General features: G+C 35.8%; 1 protein-coding gene across 6 annotated transcripts in view; it reads right to left on the bottom strand.

Annotated features, from left to right (window-relative positions):
- LOC129574929 (muscle calcium channel subunit alpha-1) overlaps window positions 1-14,441 on the bottom strand; it is a 28,825-nt gene extending 14,384 nt beyond the window's left edge. For 2 of the 6 annotated variants that reach the window (XM_055457600.1, XM_055457604.1), the window contains exons 1-17: window positions 13,826-14,386; window positions 12,336-12,955; window positions 10,611-11,202; window positions 10,221-10,502; window positions 9,517-9,762; window positions 9,250-9,356; window positions 8,962-9,117; window positions 8,600-8,819; window positions 8,420-8,530; window positions 7,411-8,263; window positions 7,119-7,322; window positions 6,861-6,958; window positions 6,619-6,695; window positions 5,710-5,872; window positions 4,838-4,958; window positions 4,497-4,663; window positions 4,035-4,167 (exon numbers count right to left, since the gene is read on the bottom strand). In XM_055457600.1, coding sequence (XP_055313575.1) covers window positions 4,035-4,167; window positions 4,497-4,663; window positions 4,838-4,958; window positions 5,710-5,872; window positions 6,619-6,695; window positions 6,861-6,958; window positions 7,119-7,322; window positions 7,411-8,263; window positions 8,420-8,530; window positions 8,600-8,819; window positions 8,962-9,117; window positions 9,250-9,356; window positions 9,517-9,762; window positions 10,221-10,502; window positions 10,611-11,202; window positions 12,336-12,381 — 3,576 coding nt within the window. In that variant the 5' untranslated portion in view covers window positions 12,382-12,955; window positions 13,826-14,386. Of the gene's footprint in view, window positions 1-2,501; window positions 2,610-4,034; window positions 4,168-4,496; window positions 4,664-4,837; window positions 4,959-5,709; window positions 5,873-6,202; window positions 6,336-6,618; window positions 6,696-6,860; window positions 6,959-7,118; window positions 7,323-7,410; window positions 8,264-8,419; window positions 8,531-8,599; window positions 8,820-8,961; window positions 9,118-9,249; window positions 9,357-9,516; window positions 9,763-10,220; window positions 10,503-10,610; window positions 11,203-12,335; window positions 12,956-13,825 lie in introns of all 6 variants that reach the window. The other 4 variants (XM_055457599.1, XM_055457601.1, XM_055457603.1 and 1 more) reach the window with 4 other exon arrangements.
- Window positions 14,442-15,315: the final 874 nt, after the last annotated feature.

The following is a 15,315-nucleotide window of genomic DNA, read 5'->3' as shown; positions in this document are numbered from 1 at the left end:
ATACACGCACATAAACACGAAAGATTAATGCAAAGGGGGCTCACACACAAATTTCTTTTTGTTTCACTTTTTTTTTCTTTGTCTAATTAAAATGATTCGTTTAACCTCAAAAATAGGATTGGACAGCTTGTTTGCAAAAAAAAGAAGCACAAACTAACTTGTTGCACGCATAATTCCGATTTGTGTTTGGCTTGAAAATAATTTAAAAAAAAAACTCATTGGATACATTTGCAAATCAGCATTGGTTTTTTGGGCTCCACATGTTCGATTGTTTGTAATAATTTGCAAACACAATGGGTTCGAATGAAATTGGTTTGGCAAAGCAAAAGTGTATGCATTGATGCAGTCTCACAAGCATTTTGGTTTGCAATGAAATCGGGAGCAATATTTGTCATTTTATCGGTAGAACGTAAGAGTAGGAAGCGCCATTGCAAGGTGTTTGGCAAACGAATATTTTACTTTATGACGATATAAGGTATAGAATTTCGGGAATATACATATATATGTCGATGATGGATTATGGAATATTTAAAACAAAACAAAATTTCCATGAATTGATCGATTATTATTATAATTATTGACATGTCACAATGATATAATTTAATGGACATTATTTGTTATTGTTCGGTTCGGCCCGCACACACACACACACACACAGACTCACACGCACACCAAATAACATGACGAATCACATCAAGCCACGATGCGGATTTATTTTTGTGCATTTGTTATGGTGTTTGTATTGTTTTTCTTTTTGTTCAGGCTAGAAACCCAATGAAGATTAAGGTAATAATCACTTGACTACGGATCAAAAACAGAAAGAAAAAAAATATAAACTCAAAATCAAAACCAAACTTAACACAAATCAAAAGTTAAATTTTAAAATAAAACACAGCACACGATAATACGGAAAACTAAAACAATGATATGAAAACCATTACATTTTACAGAGAAAATAAGAGAACAAATTGATAAAACAAAACAATAATAATCTAACAAGATAATCAAGTTCAATGGAACCGATACCAAATACTTGGAGCATAAGTAGCAAACGGATTGATTACGGCATTAAAAATGGTAGATGTTAAAGTTATTTGATTGTTTTTTCTGTCGGTATTCTAAATTCGTACAAGTTCATGTTCACAGAATCAAGCATTCGATGTTCGAAAGCATAAAATTTTCTCGCTTGCTCGTTTGAATAATTGACATGGATGCTGTGAATTCGAAGGATTTCATCAGAGATTTTTTCTTGAATAAAAACGTTTCTGCATAAGACGTTCTGGCTTAAGAACGAGAGCGTTCTTGCCAAGTTTTTGCCATTTTGAAGAAATTTTGAATTGAAAATTAGGAAAACATGCAGATCAAATATTTCAAATTCTTATTGAAATACATTTCTTTTTTTCACTCGAAATGAGCAGAGATCAGCATCAAAAATGAAATATTGTGATTGATTTGGATTCAATTTTACATCTCATTGTAAAATATTCAATGACGGGAAAAAGATATCGAAAACTTCACTGAAGCCCCTTGAGCCATTTAACAAAGTGGGATCATTTCCTTATGACAGACTTCACGAAAAATTCGTTTATGTTTACGAGTACGTTGACCTCAAGAATGAATGACATTCGAGTGGATTCGTCTTCTTTGGTTTTTGCGATGACTGTGCGCAAAAATGCGATGTAGATTACATCGAAGTGCTGCTGAATAGATTAATGACACAAACGAAGAAATAAATGCGATGCATAAAACCATGTGGTACGCATTTGATTGGATCATCAAAAATTCAAATGAGCTGAATGTAACGTTGAATTTCCTATTGAACAACAGTGAAAATCACGCCAATTTCACCACCACAGTTCGATCGTAGCTTCTTTGAAATGAAGGAGTGCTGTGAGAAACTGAGCAAAAAATAGTGCGGGCGGTAAATTCGGAAATTTTTCCGAAGTAAAAGGCGAAGGAAAATTTGAAATTCGATATTTTTCTTCCAAAGAAGAAATCGACAGTAAATCCTGTACTTTAGTTGGCCGTCCAAGGCATGCTGTATTTAAACTGTCATTTGATGGAAATTCCATTTCGATTGTCATCAAATAAATTCTGCGACAATGTCCTTATCGAATACATTGTTGTTTGGTTTGACGAAAGAAAAAAACTTTAAATAAAAAAAAAGATGGACACAAAACGAATGCAATCAATGAATAAAACACAAAATAGGAACAAAACCATATAATGTTCGATAAATATGAATAAAAAAATGCTAAAAGAAAACGTATTGTTTAGTTCTTAGCTTGCGTGAAGCATATTTTGATTGATAATTTTCAATGTTTTGGTATATTCGGTATATTTAGACTCGTTTGTGCAATTGGGATTGTATTTGTATTTGGTTGCAATCATTTTATATTGGCCTTTATTCAGTTGTTTGTTTATTTTTTTATCCAATAAAAGGTTTGTTTTTTTTTCGATTCTAGTTGAGTTGACGTCTGTTAAAAAAGAACATTGCCTACCTTAAACAATTGTACTCCTATAACAGCAAACATGAATTGAAGAAGACATGTTACAAGTACAATATTCCATATAGTCTTTACAGCGACTATAACACACTGCACTACATGCTACAGTAATGAAACGAAATTCCAAGAGAGAAAGAGAGAGAGAGAGAGAGAGAAAGAAAGAAAAAAATAACATTTGTTTCCCGTTATGAAAGAAAGAAAGAAGAAAAAAATGAATGAAAAGAAATCAAAATGATCGGAATGAGATGAATGCAACAGTAAACAGAGAGAAATAACAATGAAACATAAAAGGAAAACACGAACGAAAAATGGCGGACTGTATTCGAGACAAATGTGATGCAGACATTCGAATGCCTTGTTCGTACGTTGTCTTCATTTTTATGAGTCCGGTCTACATTCCGTTGTCAAAACATAAAATCATTACGAAACGCAAAATCTTAAAAGACAATCAAAACAAAGTGGTCGGTTGGATCGTTTTAGAACATAATAAAATGTCATTACTTTTTGACAAAGACAATGAGAGACAGAAGAAAAAAAATCCAATAATTTTTTTATAGTTTTCTTGAACTATTAAAGCACATTCAAGGAGAAATAATTTCAAGTCCAACCGCTTTCAAAAGTCCGGAAAATTTCGCACAATTTTCATCGAGCCAATCGTTTGCTCACTCTAGGAATTCTTCTACAGCCAAAAGTAGCATAATTCGAAACACTAACAAGTGTTTAGCTTTAAAGTTTACACCGACAACATTTACTACTTTCAATTACAGAAGCACTCTTATAGTGTTTTTGTGTTTTGTTGTTGTTCGATAGAATTACAGTGAGAGTTAACTGAGTGCATGTGTGTTACAGCCCCCATTGCATTTACGATTTGCAACAAGTTTATTTTTGTTTCAAGAAACATTTCGTCCCGTCGATCGATTTTATGAATGCAAGTTCTTCTTTGATAGAAATTCAAAATTAAAAATGTTTAATCAAAAAAATGACAGATTAAAAAAAAACAAATTAAAACTATACAGGGTTTCCGCCGCAATATAATCTTCTCCTCCTTCGATGGTTTTTGAGAGCAATACACATTTGCTTGTTTGTTTTTTTTTTCTTCTGAAAATGCTTGAACATTTTTTTTAGACAATATTATGGATGATGGAAAAAGTTTTTTCTCCTTCGAAATACTTCGAGGAACTGTTTTTTTTTTTGGATTGCTTCAAAAAAAAAGTAGACACCAACTGAAAGGGTCGTTATTCGAAAGAAAAAGAAAACCACTCCAGTTGAACAGGACAATAAAAGTCATCAATTCAATCACAGTGAATGCTTATCCACACGGGCTGACGCATTGAGTTTTTCACACGACGTATTTAAACGATTTGTGAGGAATCGTACAAGTACATCTCTTTGATGCATCCGCTGATTTTACCGCCTTTGATAATGAATATTAGCTAATTTTGGTAGAATTTCTTTCGTACGTTTTTTTTTGTGGTGTTTTACTATTAGTTAAATGACAACAACAAACTGGTAAACGAATGCAATTACCTTAAGCCCTTTGGCACGATTGATGGCACGTAACGGTCTCAGCACACGGAAGACTCGAAGAATTTTGATGGAGCCCAATGTTGCACTGCCGCTACTCTTTTTACCACCTGTTTCACTTGCAGCTGGTAGGAGACTGGTGACGGCGGGATGTGGAACAAAAAAGGAGAAAATGGACATAAGGGATAAAATAGAATAGAAGTGAGAAAAAAAGAATAATAATAGAGTAAGAAATAAAAAAAGAGCTTAAAAAATCCGTTGCCGGATCTGGATATTGTTTAAAAGCAGTGCCGCCCTGTGCAAATCGTTCTTTTGCCGCCTCAATGCATTGAATTTATCATTTCAGCCTTGTGCCGCTACGTACAAATGCACGGCTTACACGTGCCCAGATCCGGCACCAGAAACATCATAATTCTCTTGAATAATAAATCAAAATAGTCTTTACAAAAATCGAGTTGTACTTACTCTGTATAGACGGATATCAGTGATACCACAACGACTAGCAAATCAAGTAAATTAAATGCTGATCGACAAAATGATCCTTTGTGCAGTATGAATCCGTATGTGATTAATTTCAATAGTAGCTCCACGGTGAAGATGAACACAAAGATGTAATCGAGATATTTGAGTGTCTATCATAAGAGAGTCAAAGTAGAAATCAGTTATTAATATTATAAGTGAATATTTGGGTTTGAAAAATTAAAAAAAAGAGAGAAAAAACACATAAAATATTTTTCAAATTAATGAAAAAAAAAAATCTACGAAAATAAAAAAAAAATTGAAAAGAAAAGTCACAAAAAAATTACTTGTCCAGGAGGTTCAATTGGCTTCTCAACTGCTAACAGTGCTGAGGAGCACATGATACATAGCAATATGACATTTCCGAATGTGCTGTGATTTACTAGCCAATGGCAAAATACTCGAAATCTGCAGCATTATTGGATACACGAGTGAAGTGGGGGGGAAAATAGATACAAAAAAATCTGTTAATATACTTCGTATTGAATGAAAGGGCAAAAAGAACTGGCACTAGTCAATATAGCTACTATAAAGGCAGACATAGGATGAAAACACGGGACTGATTGACATTTTATGAAGCTGAACAAAATGTATTGATCTTCCAAAATGGATAGTGTTTGTTGTCGACATCGTTAATGATCAAGTGCAAATAAAATGTTTGAAGCAAAATGGGAGTTTTCAGGATATTCAAAAACTGTAACACTTCAAGGGCAAATACATTGCACGATTGGCTTTGATTGATCTGGGATGAAACGGAGACACAATGTTTTTGTTCGGTGCTTGCGTGCAATTGAAACCAAGGTTTTGTTGTTTGTTAGTGGTCACTGAATTTTGTTTTTCGTTTTTTTTTTATTTAGCAAAAGAATATCAAAAATCAATTGTCTTTTGAGGGGCGTGGGGAACTAGCAATGGGTATTTTGGAGTAATATGGCGAACAAATTTTCAACGAGCTCACGAACAAATCATCTACATAAGCGATTAGCGGTTCCTTTTTTTTATCATTCGAAACAAATGGCTGTGAATAAGGATAATAATTGAGTTATATCAAACGTTTTTGTTTTTTTTGCTGTTTGGTAAAAATTGGAATTGTGGAGAGTGTGTGTGTGTGCGTGTGTTTTTTTTTCGTAAATTGAACGATCGGTTTTGGGTTTCATCACACCTGTTACTTTGTGACAATATAAAGTAAGAAGATCCTTCCGGGATCGGCAGAATGGGCGTGGGTGGATCTTGAATTTCCGACATTCGTCGCGGTCTTGCCGATACGGTTGTATTATTATTGTCTTCACCATTTTCAATGATTTCTTTTGATTCTTCTTCTTGGTCTGTATGGATTGTTCCATCGAAAAAGAAACATAGTTCGATATGATTGAGCAACAAAAATATTGATTTGATTTTTAAATGAATCGATATGGGACAGACACATTGCTTTTTAACTAGTTTCTATGCGATGCCCTACAGTATAAGACATGAAAGCAGGTACAGTGGCGTGAGCTGAACCACTGGATTTGTATTTTTATTTGTGTGCCAAGGTGTCGACGAAATTGGTTATTTTTTTTATCCCGCTATCCTGTGTGTGTGCATCGATGCCTTATTTATTGATTTATTTTTTTTTTGGTTAAATGCCAGTGATTACGTTGCGTTGCTACTGTTACCTGTTTGTGTGTGGTATTAGGAAAAAGGCTTTTTCCTTGGGCAGTGGCTTGGCCGTCGTTTTGATGCTCACTTCAGATAGCCGGCGCGGTCGTGCTGTTGTCACTGTTTCATGATTATAATCCTTTCGTTTTTCTAAATGTGCGATTTGTTTTCGTTTTTCGATATACATACATTTATACTTCTAAACATTGAGCCTAACTACAACTAACTGACGAAACAGTTTTTTTCTGTGTTTTTTTTTCTTTTCACCTATCTCTTTTCTAACTCAACTCAAACTGATTACAAACGGAAAACATTTCTCAATTCTCAATTATAAATTCTCAATTCTCAATAATAAGAATATATGAACGAAATTTCAGAAGAAAAAAAAAATGAAGCACACAACACAAGACGAACTGACCAACACAAATTTTACCTTGACCATCATCTTCGTAGCCTTCATCGTCTTCCAAACGAATCTTTGTCTCCGAAAACGATTCTTCGTCACTCCGGCTGGTGGAACAGTAGCAGATTGATTTTCGAAACCGGATATTTTACCATAGAAAGATGAAAAAATCGATGGAAAATTGAAAAAAAAAGGTAGATAAATATGAAAATCAAGTGAAATCACGTGATTTTTTTTTCTCGAAAAAATGCAATTGTTTGTGTCACACTCACAAGTTTTCATCGATATCATCGATTTCGATGTCATGTAAATCATCCAAATCGTCAAGCATCGGCGTCGGACTGTGCGATTTTGATTTGTTTTCATCTTCCTACAAGTATTCAAATTCATATTAGTAGTGTTTTGATGAATTTGTACAAATTTTGAAATATTTAGAGATATGAGACTACATTGTCTCATTCGAAAAAGTGTTTTGAAGACTCATTTCTCATGTGCCATAGATGGAGTTAAGCAAAAAATTGTGAACTTACACCCTCTTTGACCACTTCGGTGAGTGAATCGGCATCGGCCAAATTATCGACAGCAATGGCCAAGAAGACGTTCAGCAGAATGTAGTTACCGCAAATGAATAGGATTATGAAATAAATGCTAGCAACAGCACCTTTGAATCCAACGCCATCATATGCCAGAATACCGTTATACATAACTGCATTCCAATCTTCACCAGTCAATATCTAGAATATCGAGGGATAAGAAATTGCGCATTAAATTTAATTGAACAGTTCGGCCAGTGTTTTGCATCATATAACTTTTATCACTTACCTGGAATACCGTCAGTAAACTTTGCCAAAACGTATCAAAATTGGACCGTGGTTTGACTTCTTGTTCATTGAAATTGAATCGGCCGCCAAACACTTGCATGCCCAGCAATGAGAATATCACAATGAACAGGAAGAGCAGCAACAAAAGTGATGCAATCGATTGGATGGAGTTCAGCAGTGAGGCGACCAAATTGGATAGTGATCGCCAGTATCGGGTCACTTTGAAGACACGTAACAGACGCACACAACGCAACACGGACAATCCAAGCGGTGGCATCAATTCATATTCAGTCAATAGCATTTCGAATATGCTGCCAAACACGACAAAACAATCGAAACGATTGAACAGCGACACAAAATAACCTTGAAAACCTAAACTATATATTTTCAGTAACATTTCCAATGTGAACAGTGTTACAAACACCATGTTGGTTCGGTCTTGGAATCGATCAAGAAATGGCGGCTGATTGTGATGTTCGGTGGCCAATACGCCCGTATTTAGAAACACTAATAAAATGATAATCCAGTAAAATGCCTGCGATTTAACGGCTTTTCGACAGGCACGTCGCATCCGTCGATTTATTCGATCAAAGTCTTTTTTCCATTTTCTCAGCCAATGCTCTTGCAAACGTTCACCAATCTCTTCGCCCAGCTGATCGGTCGAGTCCATCAGATCATTTTGCACTTTTCCTTTGCCACTTTGTAGTATTGGTCCTTCAGCCTCCGGTTCAATGTCTTCGGCTTGTGTTATCCAATCCAAATAGCCGCGCAGATCCTCTTCGATCTGTTGCTTTTCGCGCAATTTCTGGAAATCACCACGATTTTTCGCCTTTGTACGCTCTTTTGAGAATTCTCTGTGGTGGATCAAGTATGCAAAGGTAGGAATTAATTGGATTGTTGTGCATTTTTTTCCACAGTTTTTAAAAGTTTTCTTTGCTTAACTGAACTATTGTTTTTTTTTTTTTTTTTTTTGTTCAACTACCAAAACCATTCTTAGCTAATGTACTCACCCGCTCAACACACCAAGAATTAGATTCATAACGAAGAATGCACCCAAAATAACCATCGATACGAAGTAAATCCATTGCCATGTATTACCAGATGAATCTTGAATCCAATATCTAAACAAATTACGTGTAATTCATTGAATCAAATGTTGATGAGCTATGATTTTTAAAAGAAATACATACAAAACATCGGTCCATCCTTCAAGTGTAATACACTGAAACACTGTCAACATGGCCAGTCCAAAGTTATCGAAATTCGTGATGCCGTCATTTGGTCCATCCCATGCGTCCTTACCGTTTTTTGACGTACAAACATAATTATTATTCACATCGTCTGGATCGATTGGACAGTTATAACCAACCCCTGCGTCTGGACTACACGGCTGAGGATCAGATATGAGCTCTGTAAATGAAATGTCAATGTGAAGAAGAATATTTGGATTATTGTTGTTTTAAATAAATGTAGATATTTTGGCGTAGATTGACATTTTATACAACCAATATAAAAGGATTGCGGGAAGAATCTCGCAAAGAAATGGTGTTACCTTGTGTTTGTGAGTTGTAGCAGGCTGCGTGGAGCTTACCGGAAAATAATTCTAAGCCAATAATAGCGTAAATTATAATGACAAATATGACTAAAAGGGCAATATGTAATAAAGGCACCATAGCACGAAGAATTGAATTCAGTACGACTTGAAGACCTGAAACACAAAGCAATAAAAAAAAACCAAGCCATATTAATTGTGTGATATGTTTTTTTTCTTCTGTATAGAATTTAACATCATTTGGTTAAACAACAATATCTATTGTATGTTGTAATCGAGAACACATACTTGGAACTCCTGAAACTAAACGCAATGGTCTTAACACTCTAAATGCTCTTAAAGCTTTCACATCGAAACCATCCGGCATCATGTTCTGTAGAAGGGCACTCAGCATTCTGTTGGGAACAAAGAAAAACACACACACACACAAATCAATAATTAATTTCCATTTGTCGACATACGTCGATTCAACACTGCAAACGCCGAACGAAAAGAGTCGCTGCTGGGCGAAAATTGTCGTTCAAATGACAAAAGTGAATCGCATTAATCACTTACCCAATGACTACGATGAAAAAATCTAATAAATTCCATCCGTTTCGTAAATAAGAACCAGGATGCATCACAAAACCGAATGCAATAATTTTCATAACACATTCCGAGGTAAAAATAAACATAAATATATTCTCCACACTTTCTAACGACGTATTTGTTATATTTGAATCACCAGAGGGATACGGTGTGAATATGGCTAATGCTATACAATTCGCAAAAATTGTCAGCAAAATTATATACTCAAATGTTCTGTTGGTTGACGATTAATTGGTAGTGGTGATGATGATGATGATGATGATGATGGTTGATACGATTGAGATTAAGGAAAATAAATTTGATTGCAAATATTCTCTTAGTTTTGAATATGAGAATAAATGAAACGGAAATGAATGGCACATAAATGTTTATGGCAAGTTGTTTTGCTACGATACTCTTGCAGTTTTGCGCGTCGACAATTGATGCAACATATTATTTACATTTGCAACGCTAGAAATCGATTCAAAAACATTAAATGTTTGATAAGTTTGTAAAACTTTATTTTCGTGATTGACACGTCTTCAGTGTTGAATCGTGAAAAAAATGTTATGTTTTCAAATAGTAGACAAGCAAAACTGCAGAATATGTTATAAATTCACTTTCTGCAAGTGATTCATCTTCTATCCCGAGGGAAAGCGACACTTTTCGGTTGTTTCATAAAAAAAGGATACTTCCATTCGACTATTTCAATACACAGTTTTCGTAGGGGATTTTTGAGACCCAAACAGAAAAGCGCCCGAACGGGTCGTTCGGGTTGGGCTTTACCGCCGCGTCGAACGGGTCTTTTTGGTGGTGCCGGTATCGTTGACTGTGTTGCACCGGCAATGGCTGTGGCGGTTGTGGATGGCGCTGGACCGCCCATTCCTCCGATTCCGAGAGTGTCCATGCCTCCATTAGCAGTACCATTATAATTGCTCGCCATTTTACGATTGCGGAAAAATAATGACCGTCCTCTGTGAATGGAAATTCGGAAAGTAATAAAAGTTAAGATCAACGAATTCGAATTCGACAAGAGATGAAAGTAGAAAGTGAGGAACGCATAAAAAATAATGGCAATTTACACTAAATCACTGATGTTCCTATTATTATTATTATTATTGTTATTCTCTAGCTTAGATGATGTGAGCGGTGCTGTGACAGCCGATAAACCAGCGGTAATTGGTTTTTCAACCGTTACCGACTGATGCTGCTGTTGCTTCTGTTTGATTTGTGGTTGTAATGGTTGGGCCGCTGTGTCGGCGTCGTCGGCGGCCGCGTCGTCGTCGTCGTTAACAAAATTGGCGTCGAAATTTGATTCGGCTCGGATTGCTGTAGACGCTGAACTGCCGACACTAATTGTTGTGTCCGGTGACGGTGAGGATGCCGCTTGCTGCTGCTGCTGCTGTGGTTTGGCCTTTGTTTCGTTTTCGTTTGGTGAATTTCCTCGGCTGCTACTGTTATTAATTTGCTTTGACACTTGTTGAATAAGATTTGATGTTGGGCTTTCGCTATGTCCGTTGCGATGATTATTCTCTTGATTTCGCTTTTGGTTTGCAACCCTATTGAAATCACTGCCCGTTTGTTGCGTTTGAAATGTACTTTTCCTGGCTGAACTATTTTCGGCTGCCTGATTCGAATCAGAGTTGTCAGATTTACAATATTCATGCTGGTCCCCTACGTAATAAGAAACAATGACGAGAATAAACGGGAAATGATAAAGTGTGGAAAATGTCACAAGTTCAACGTGTTTTATTTTTATCGAAGAACAACATGGACATTATGCCATTGGGGGGGGGTGGTGAAGAAAATATTTGCCTAATTTTAGACATGACATTTGGTATTATGCAAAGTATAACATCCTGAATTTAGCCAAATTATAATGCCTGTATTGAGCGCTGTGCATTTGCGACCAACCTCCCTCTGCAACTCTCTTGTGACGTATAAAATACACGCACAATATTCATCCATACACACAGCAAGAAAGAGGAACGCTCGCGCGGCAATCGCAATGATGTCTATACTTTGCATAATATCCAGCATGGTTTTTTTTTTCGGAATGTCAGATGGAGTTAGGTAAGCACGATTCGGTTTGTTTGCATCATCATTTCGATAGAACACGCTCTCACTCTCATTCTCATTGCCTTGTTTTGATGTCTTCGTAAGCCGATATTCTCTGCTGTTGTGCGAGCCGATTTTCGTGTGCCATATGTGCATAGCAACCACGACAAATACTTTCACACCAACGCCATTCATGATGATTCAATTTTTTACGTTCGAAATGTTGTGACAAAAATTGTCGACAATTCATTTTCATCCTGCGGGTGTGTTTTTCACCATTTACATTTCCATTATCACAAATTAAATTGATATGGTAAATGCTAAAAATGTGGTTTTCATTGCATTACGAATTGCTTTGACTCCTAGGCAAAAACAAATATGTAATAGTTAACGGAACGTAGGTTACGAACAAGTTTTTGCGACGTTTTTTTTTGTCACACTCAATAATGAAACAAAAACCAATGGATTTTCCGTGCATTTCTTATCACGTACGCATATACGCATATACGCATACATCGCTTTTCTCCTCCTCTTCTCTGTTTTCCTTTTCTTCTTCTATCCAAATGAATCTGTAATACAGTTACGGATTCTGTATCACGATTCATCTTGTTTACCAAAAATGAATATTCCTTTGAAACGTAACTTGTGCTCGTGTCAAAAGTTCGTTTGATTCTATTTGCAAGTTGATCACGAATTTTCCGAATAAGTCGTTCGTTTGAATATCTCGCTTATTTTCATGTTGAACTTACCAGAATTGTGATATAACTGATCCATGAAATTATTGTTATCAATCATACTAGTTCGATAATTTCGAAGATGTTTTGTTGCTCTGTGTGTGTGTGCTGTCTATGCTTTGCTTGGCATTTATTACTTGAGTTTTGGAGGGCGAATATCCGTGTTTTATATGTATGTAGTTATACGTCTACATTTGAAAAAAAAAATTCTCTTCTAAACTCTTTACACGCACGATGAAAACTTTCTAATTGTTCGTATATTAAATGTGGTTTTTTTTCTTCTTCTATTTTATGAATTCACACATGTTAAAGCATTTGCTTATATAGATTTTTAGATGCGCGAACTCTCACTTAGTTCAATAGAGAACGATGAGAAATGGTTGGATTGAATTGGTTTAGTTTGTTGCTGTTGTTGTTGTGGGTTGTTTTTTTGGTCACTTTGGGATTTTTTTTTATTATTATTATTATTATTATTATTTGGCTACTTTGTTCTTGGCAGATTCGTTTCTAAAATGGTTTTAAATTCATTGCGATCGCTATCATGTCGTGTTTCATTCGTTTTATAGGAATGCCGTCAATCATTGTAGTTTTTTTGTTTGTTGTTATTGTTATCTAAATTTTGGAAAAGCTATGGTCTGGGAGATAAAAAGAAGAAACCAAATGGAAATGTTTCCAAGTGAGTTTTTCACATATGGGCTGATTTATGGGGGAAATTATCGTAACTTTGGATCATTTTGTTTTTCTTGTTCTTTTATTTTTCTCCTTTTTTAAGTTTTTCTTTTGTTTTTTTCTTTTGTTATTGTTTCGTTCAATCGTTTCACTCATGCAATCTCCCGGAAAAAGTTACCCGAGAAACAATCTACTGAAGATGAGACGAAAAAATGTCTAATTGATTCCGTTGAGCGGTTAATACAGCCCATAATTGAATAAAGATTTGATTGCATGCTGTTGGATTTATTCGGAAACGTGACTGGATTTTGGTTCGACGTCGTCGTCGTTCTTTTTTTTTCTCATCAATTTGATGTTTGGAAATCGAATTCGGTGGCGACGAGGGAGAATAGACGAATTAAAATTTGTTGGCACCAATCGTACAGGGGCCGATTGAAATGAAAATGTTATCAGTATGACATCAAGTCGCCGATATGGCAGCAACACAGACAGCATGCCTTTTGATTACAGTCAAAGTGGGAAAATATTGTGTTGTATGCCTGGCTGAAAATTGCCTAGCACCAAATCTACACCAAAAAATTCCATTTTCAATGTTCGTATTGCGACATGAGGACAAAACAAATATTGAATATTCATTTGGATACAATTTTCGCATTGTTCACTTTCGATTTCCTCCACACCCCGAGAGAAAAAAAACACAACAAGTCCAAAGCGCGATATATCCGTACAGAAATGAAGAATGATACGAAATAGGGATTGAAAAGCAGAAGAAAAAAATGGTGTGAAACTGTGCAAGATTGTGGGTGATTGTTATCAAAAATGCCCGTATATATTACTCTTCTATTTTTCTATCGAAGTTGAAGTGTCTCCGTGTTGATTAAGCATGTTCTCCTTGTTTTCGAATTTTTATTTTCCTCTTCTTCTTCTTCTAACCACTCCACTCATAATAAGTCACTCTATCATTGAAATTGGGTCGCATCTCGACTTTTCTATCTCTCAATTTTCTTATTATCCTTTCAATATATCACTATACGATTATTTTCTTCTTCTTTTTTGGTTGGTTTGACTATCCAAATAATAAAAAAAAGCAACTTGTGTGAAAAGCTCCGAAACAATATTTTTAATGCACAAGAACAATCTATTTCGATGGGGGGCGAAAATTGTTTTCCAACCACACACACACACTAACTGCACTAGTGAAAATTCATGTTTTGAATGATGTTGATGATTTTTCGTATTTATTTTTGTTGGATTTTCCTTTATTAAAGAGTAAGAAAAAATAATAAAAGTTCGACTACAGAAAAGTGCCAATTTTACTTTGCGAAATTTGTCGTTATCACTGTGTGTTTTTCTTTTCTTCTTCTTTTCTTTTATTTCGTGTTTTTGAAATACATAGGAAAAATCGAAAATTTGAGTGAAAAGCACATCGTCACACACTACTTTATCGTTTCGTTCAATAGAGAGACACAATGACAGCGAGATTGTAAAAGCTCGATGGACATATAAATGCATACACACAGACACGTATCCGTATACACTGCAGAATACACACGGACACATACGATTGTGTGTACGGCTTTTTAGTGGTGAGTATGCGTTGGTGTATGTGTGCGTGTGTGTCTCTTTTAACTTGGTGCGTTATCAATGAAACGCGGAAGCACAAGCGGACAGAACGAAACGAAAATGTTCAAGCCGCGATTCAAGTGGATCGCATTCATTTAACGGTCATTGTACATCGTTGACATTTATTTTATCATGAGAAAATTTGAAGTTGTAGTCATTTTCTTCTTTTCTTCTTTTCATCTTACTTGACATTGATTTCGTTATTCGCTCTCTCTCTCTCTCTCTCTCTCTCTCTCTCTTTCTCACCCACACTCACACACACACTTGAAATTATTTCAATTTATTTTGATTAAGAATAATATCGGCTGACATATCGTTGGCTCCAGCGCAACTCATACATTCGACGAATGTATGGCTCGGAAATATTCATTAACGCCGCGTGTGAGCATTTCCATAAGAGCGACAAACAATATGACAATGTGTTTGATGCAAAGCATTTCAATAGCTTTTCACACATACACATACGCCGCGCAAACACGTCTACGGTCGTGTGCGTGCGATGGATATACACGCGTGTGTGTATGTGTATGTGGTGAGTCTGCGTTACGAGTTAAAGCGCACAACACATTTGATTGTTTTTTTTTACTGTAGTCGAATCGCTATCCACTGTCTAGTGTCTACACTGTAGCACAGACGAAGGATAATACTTTCATGATAGATGTTCTATCGCATGTACCGAAATGAACCGGACATTTGCTGACAA

Source organism: Sitodiplosis mosellana, unplaced genomic scaffold (genome assembly GCF_009176505.1).
Source record: "Sitodiplosis mosellana isolate CC-2019 unplaced genomic scaffold, AAFC_SMos_1.0 Smas_scaffold_6165, whole genome shotgun sequence".
NCBI classification, from domain to species: Eukaryota; Metazoa; Arthropoda; class Insecta; order Diptera; family Cecidomyiidae; genus Sitodiplosis; species Sitodiplosis mosellana.
This window is presented reverse-complemented; position numbering and strand designations above follow the sequence as displayed.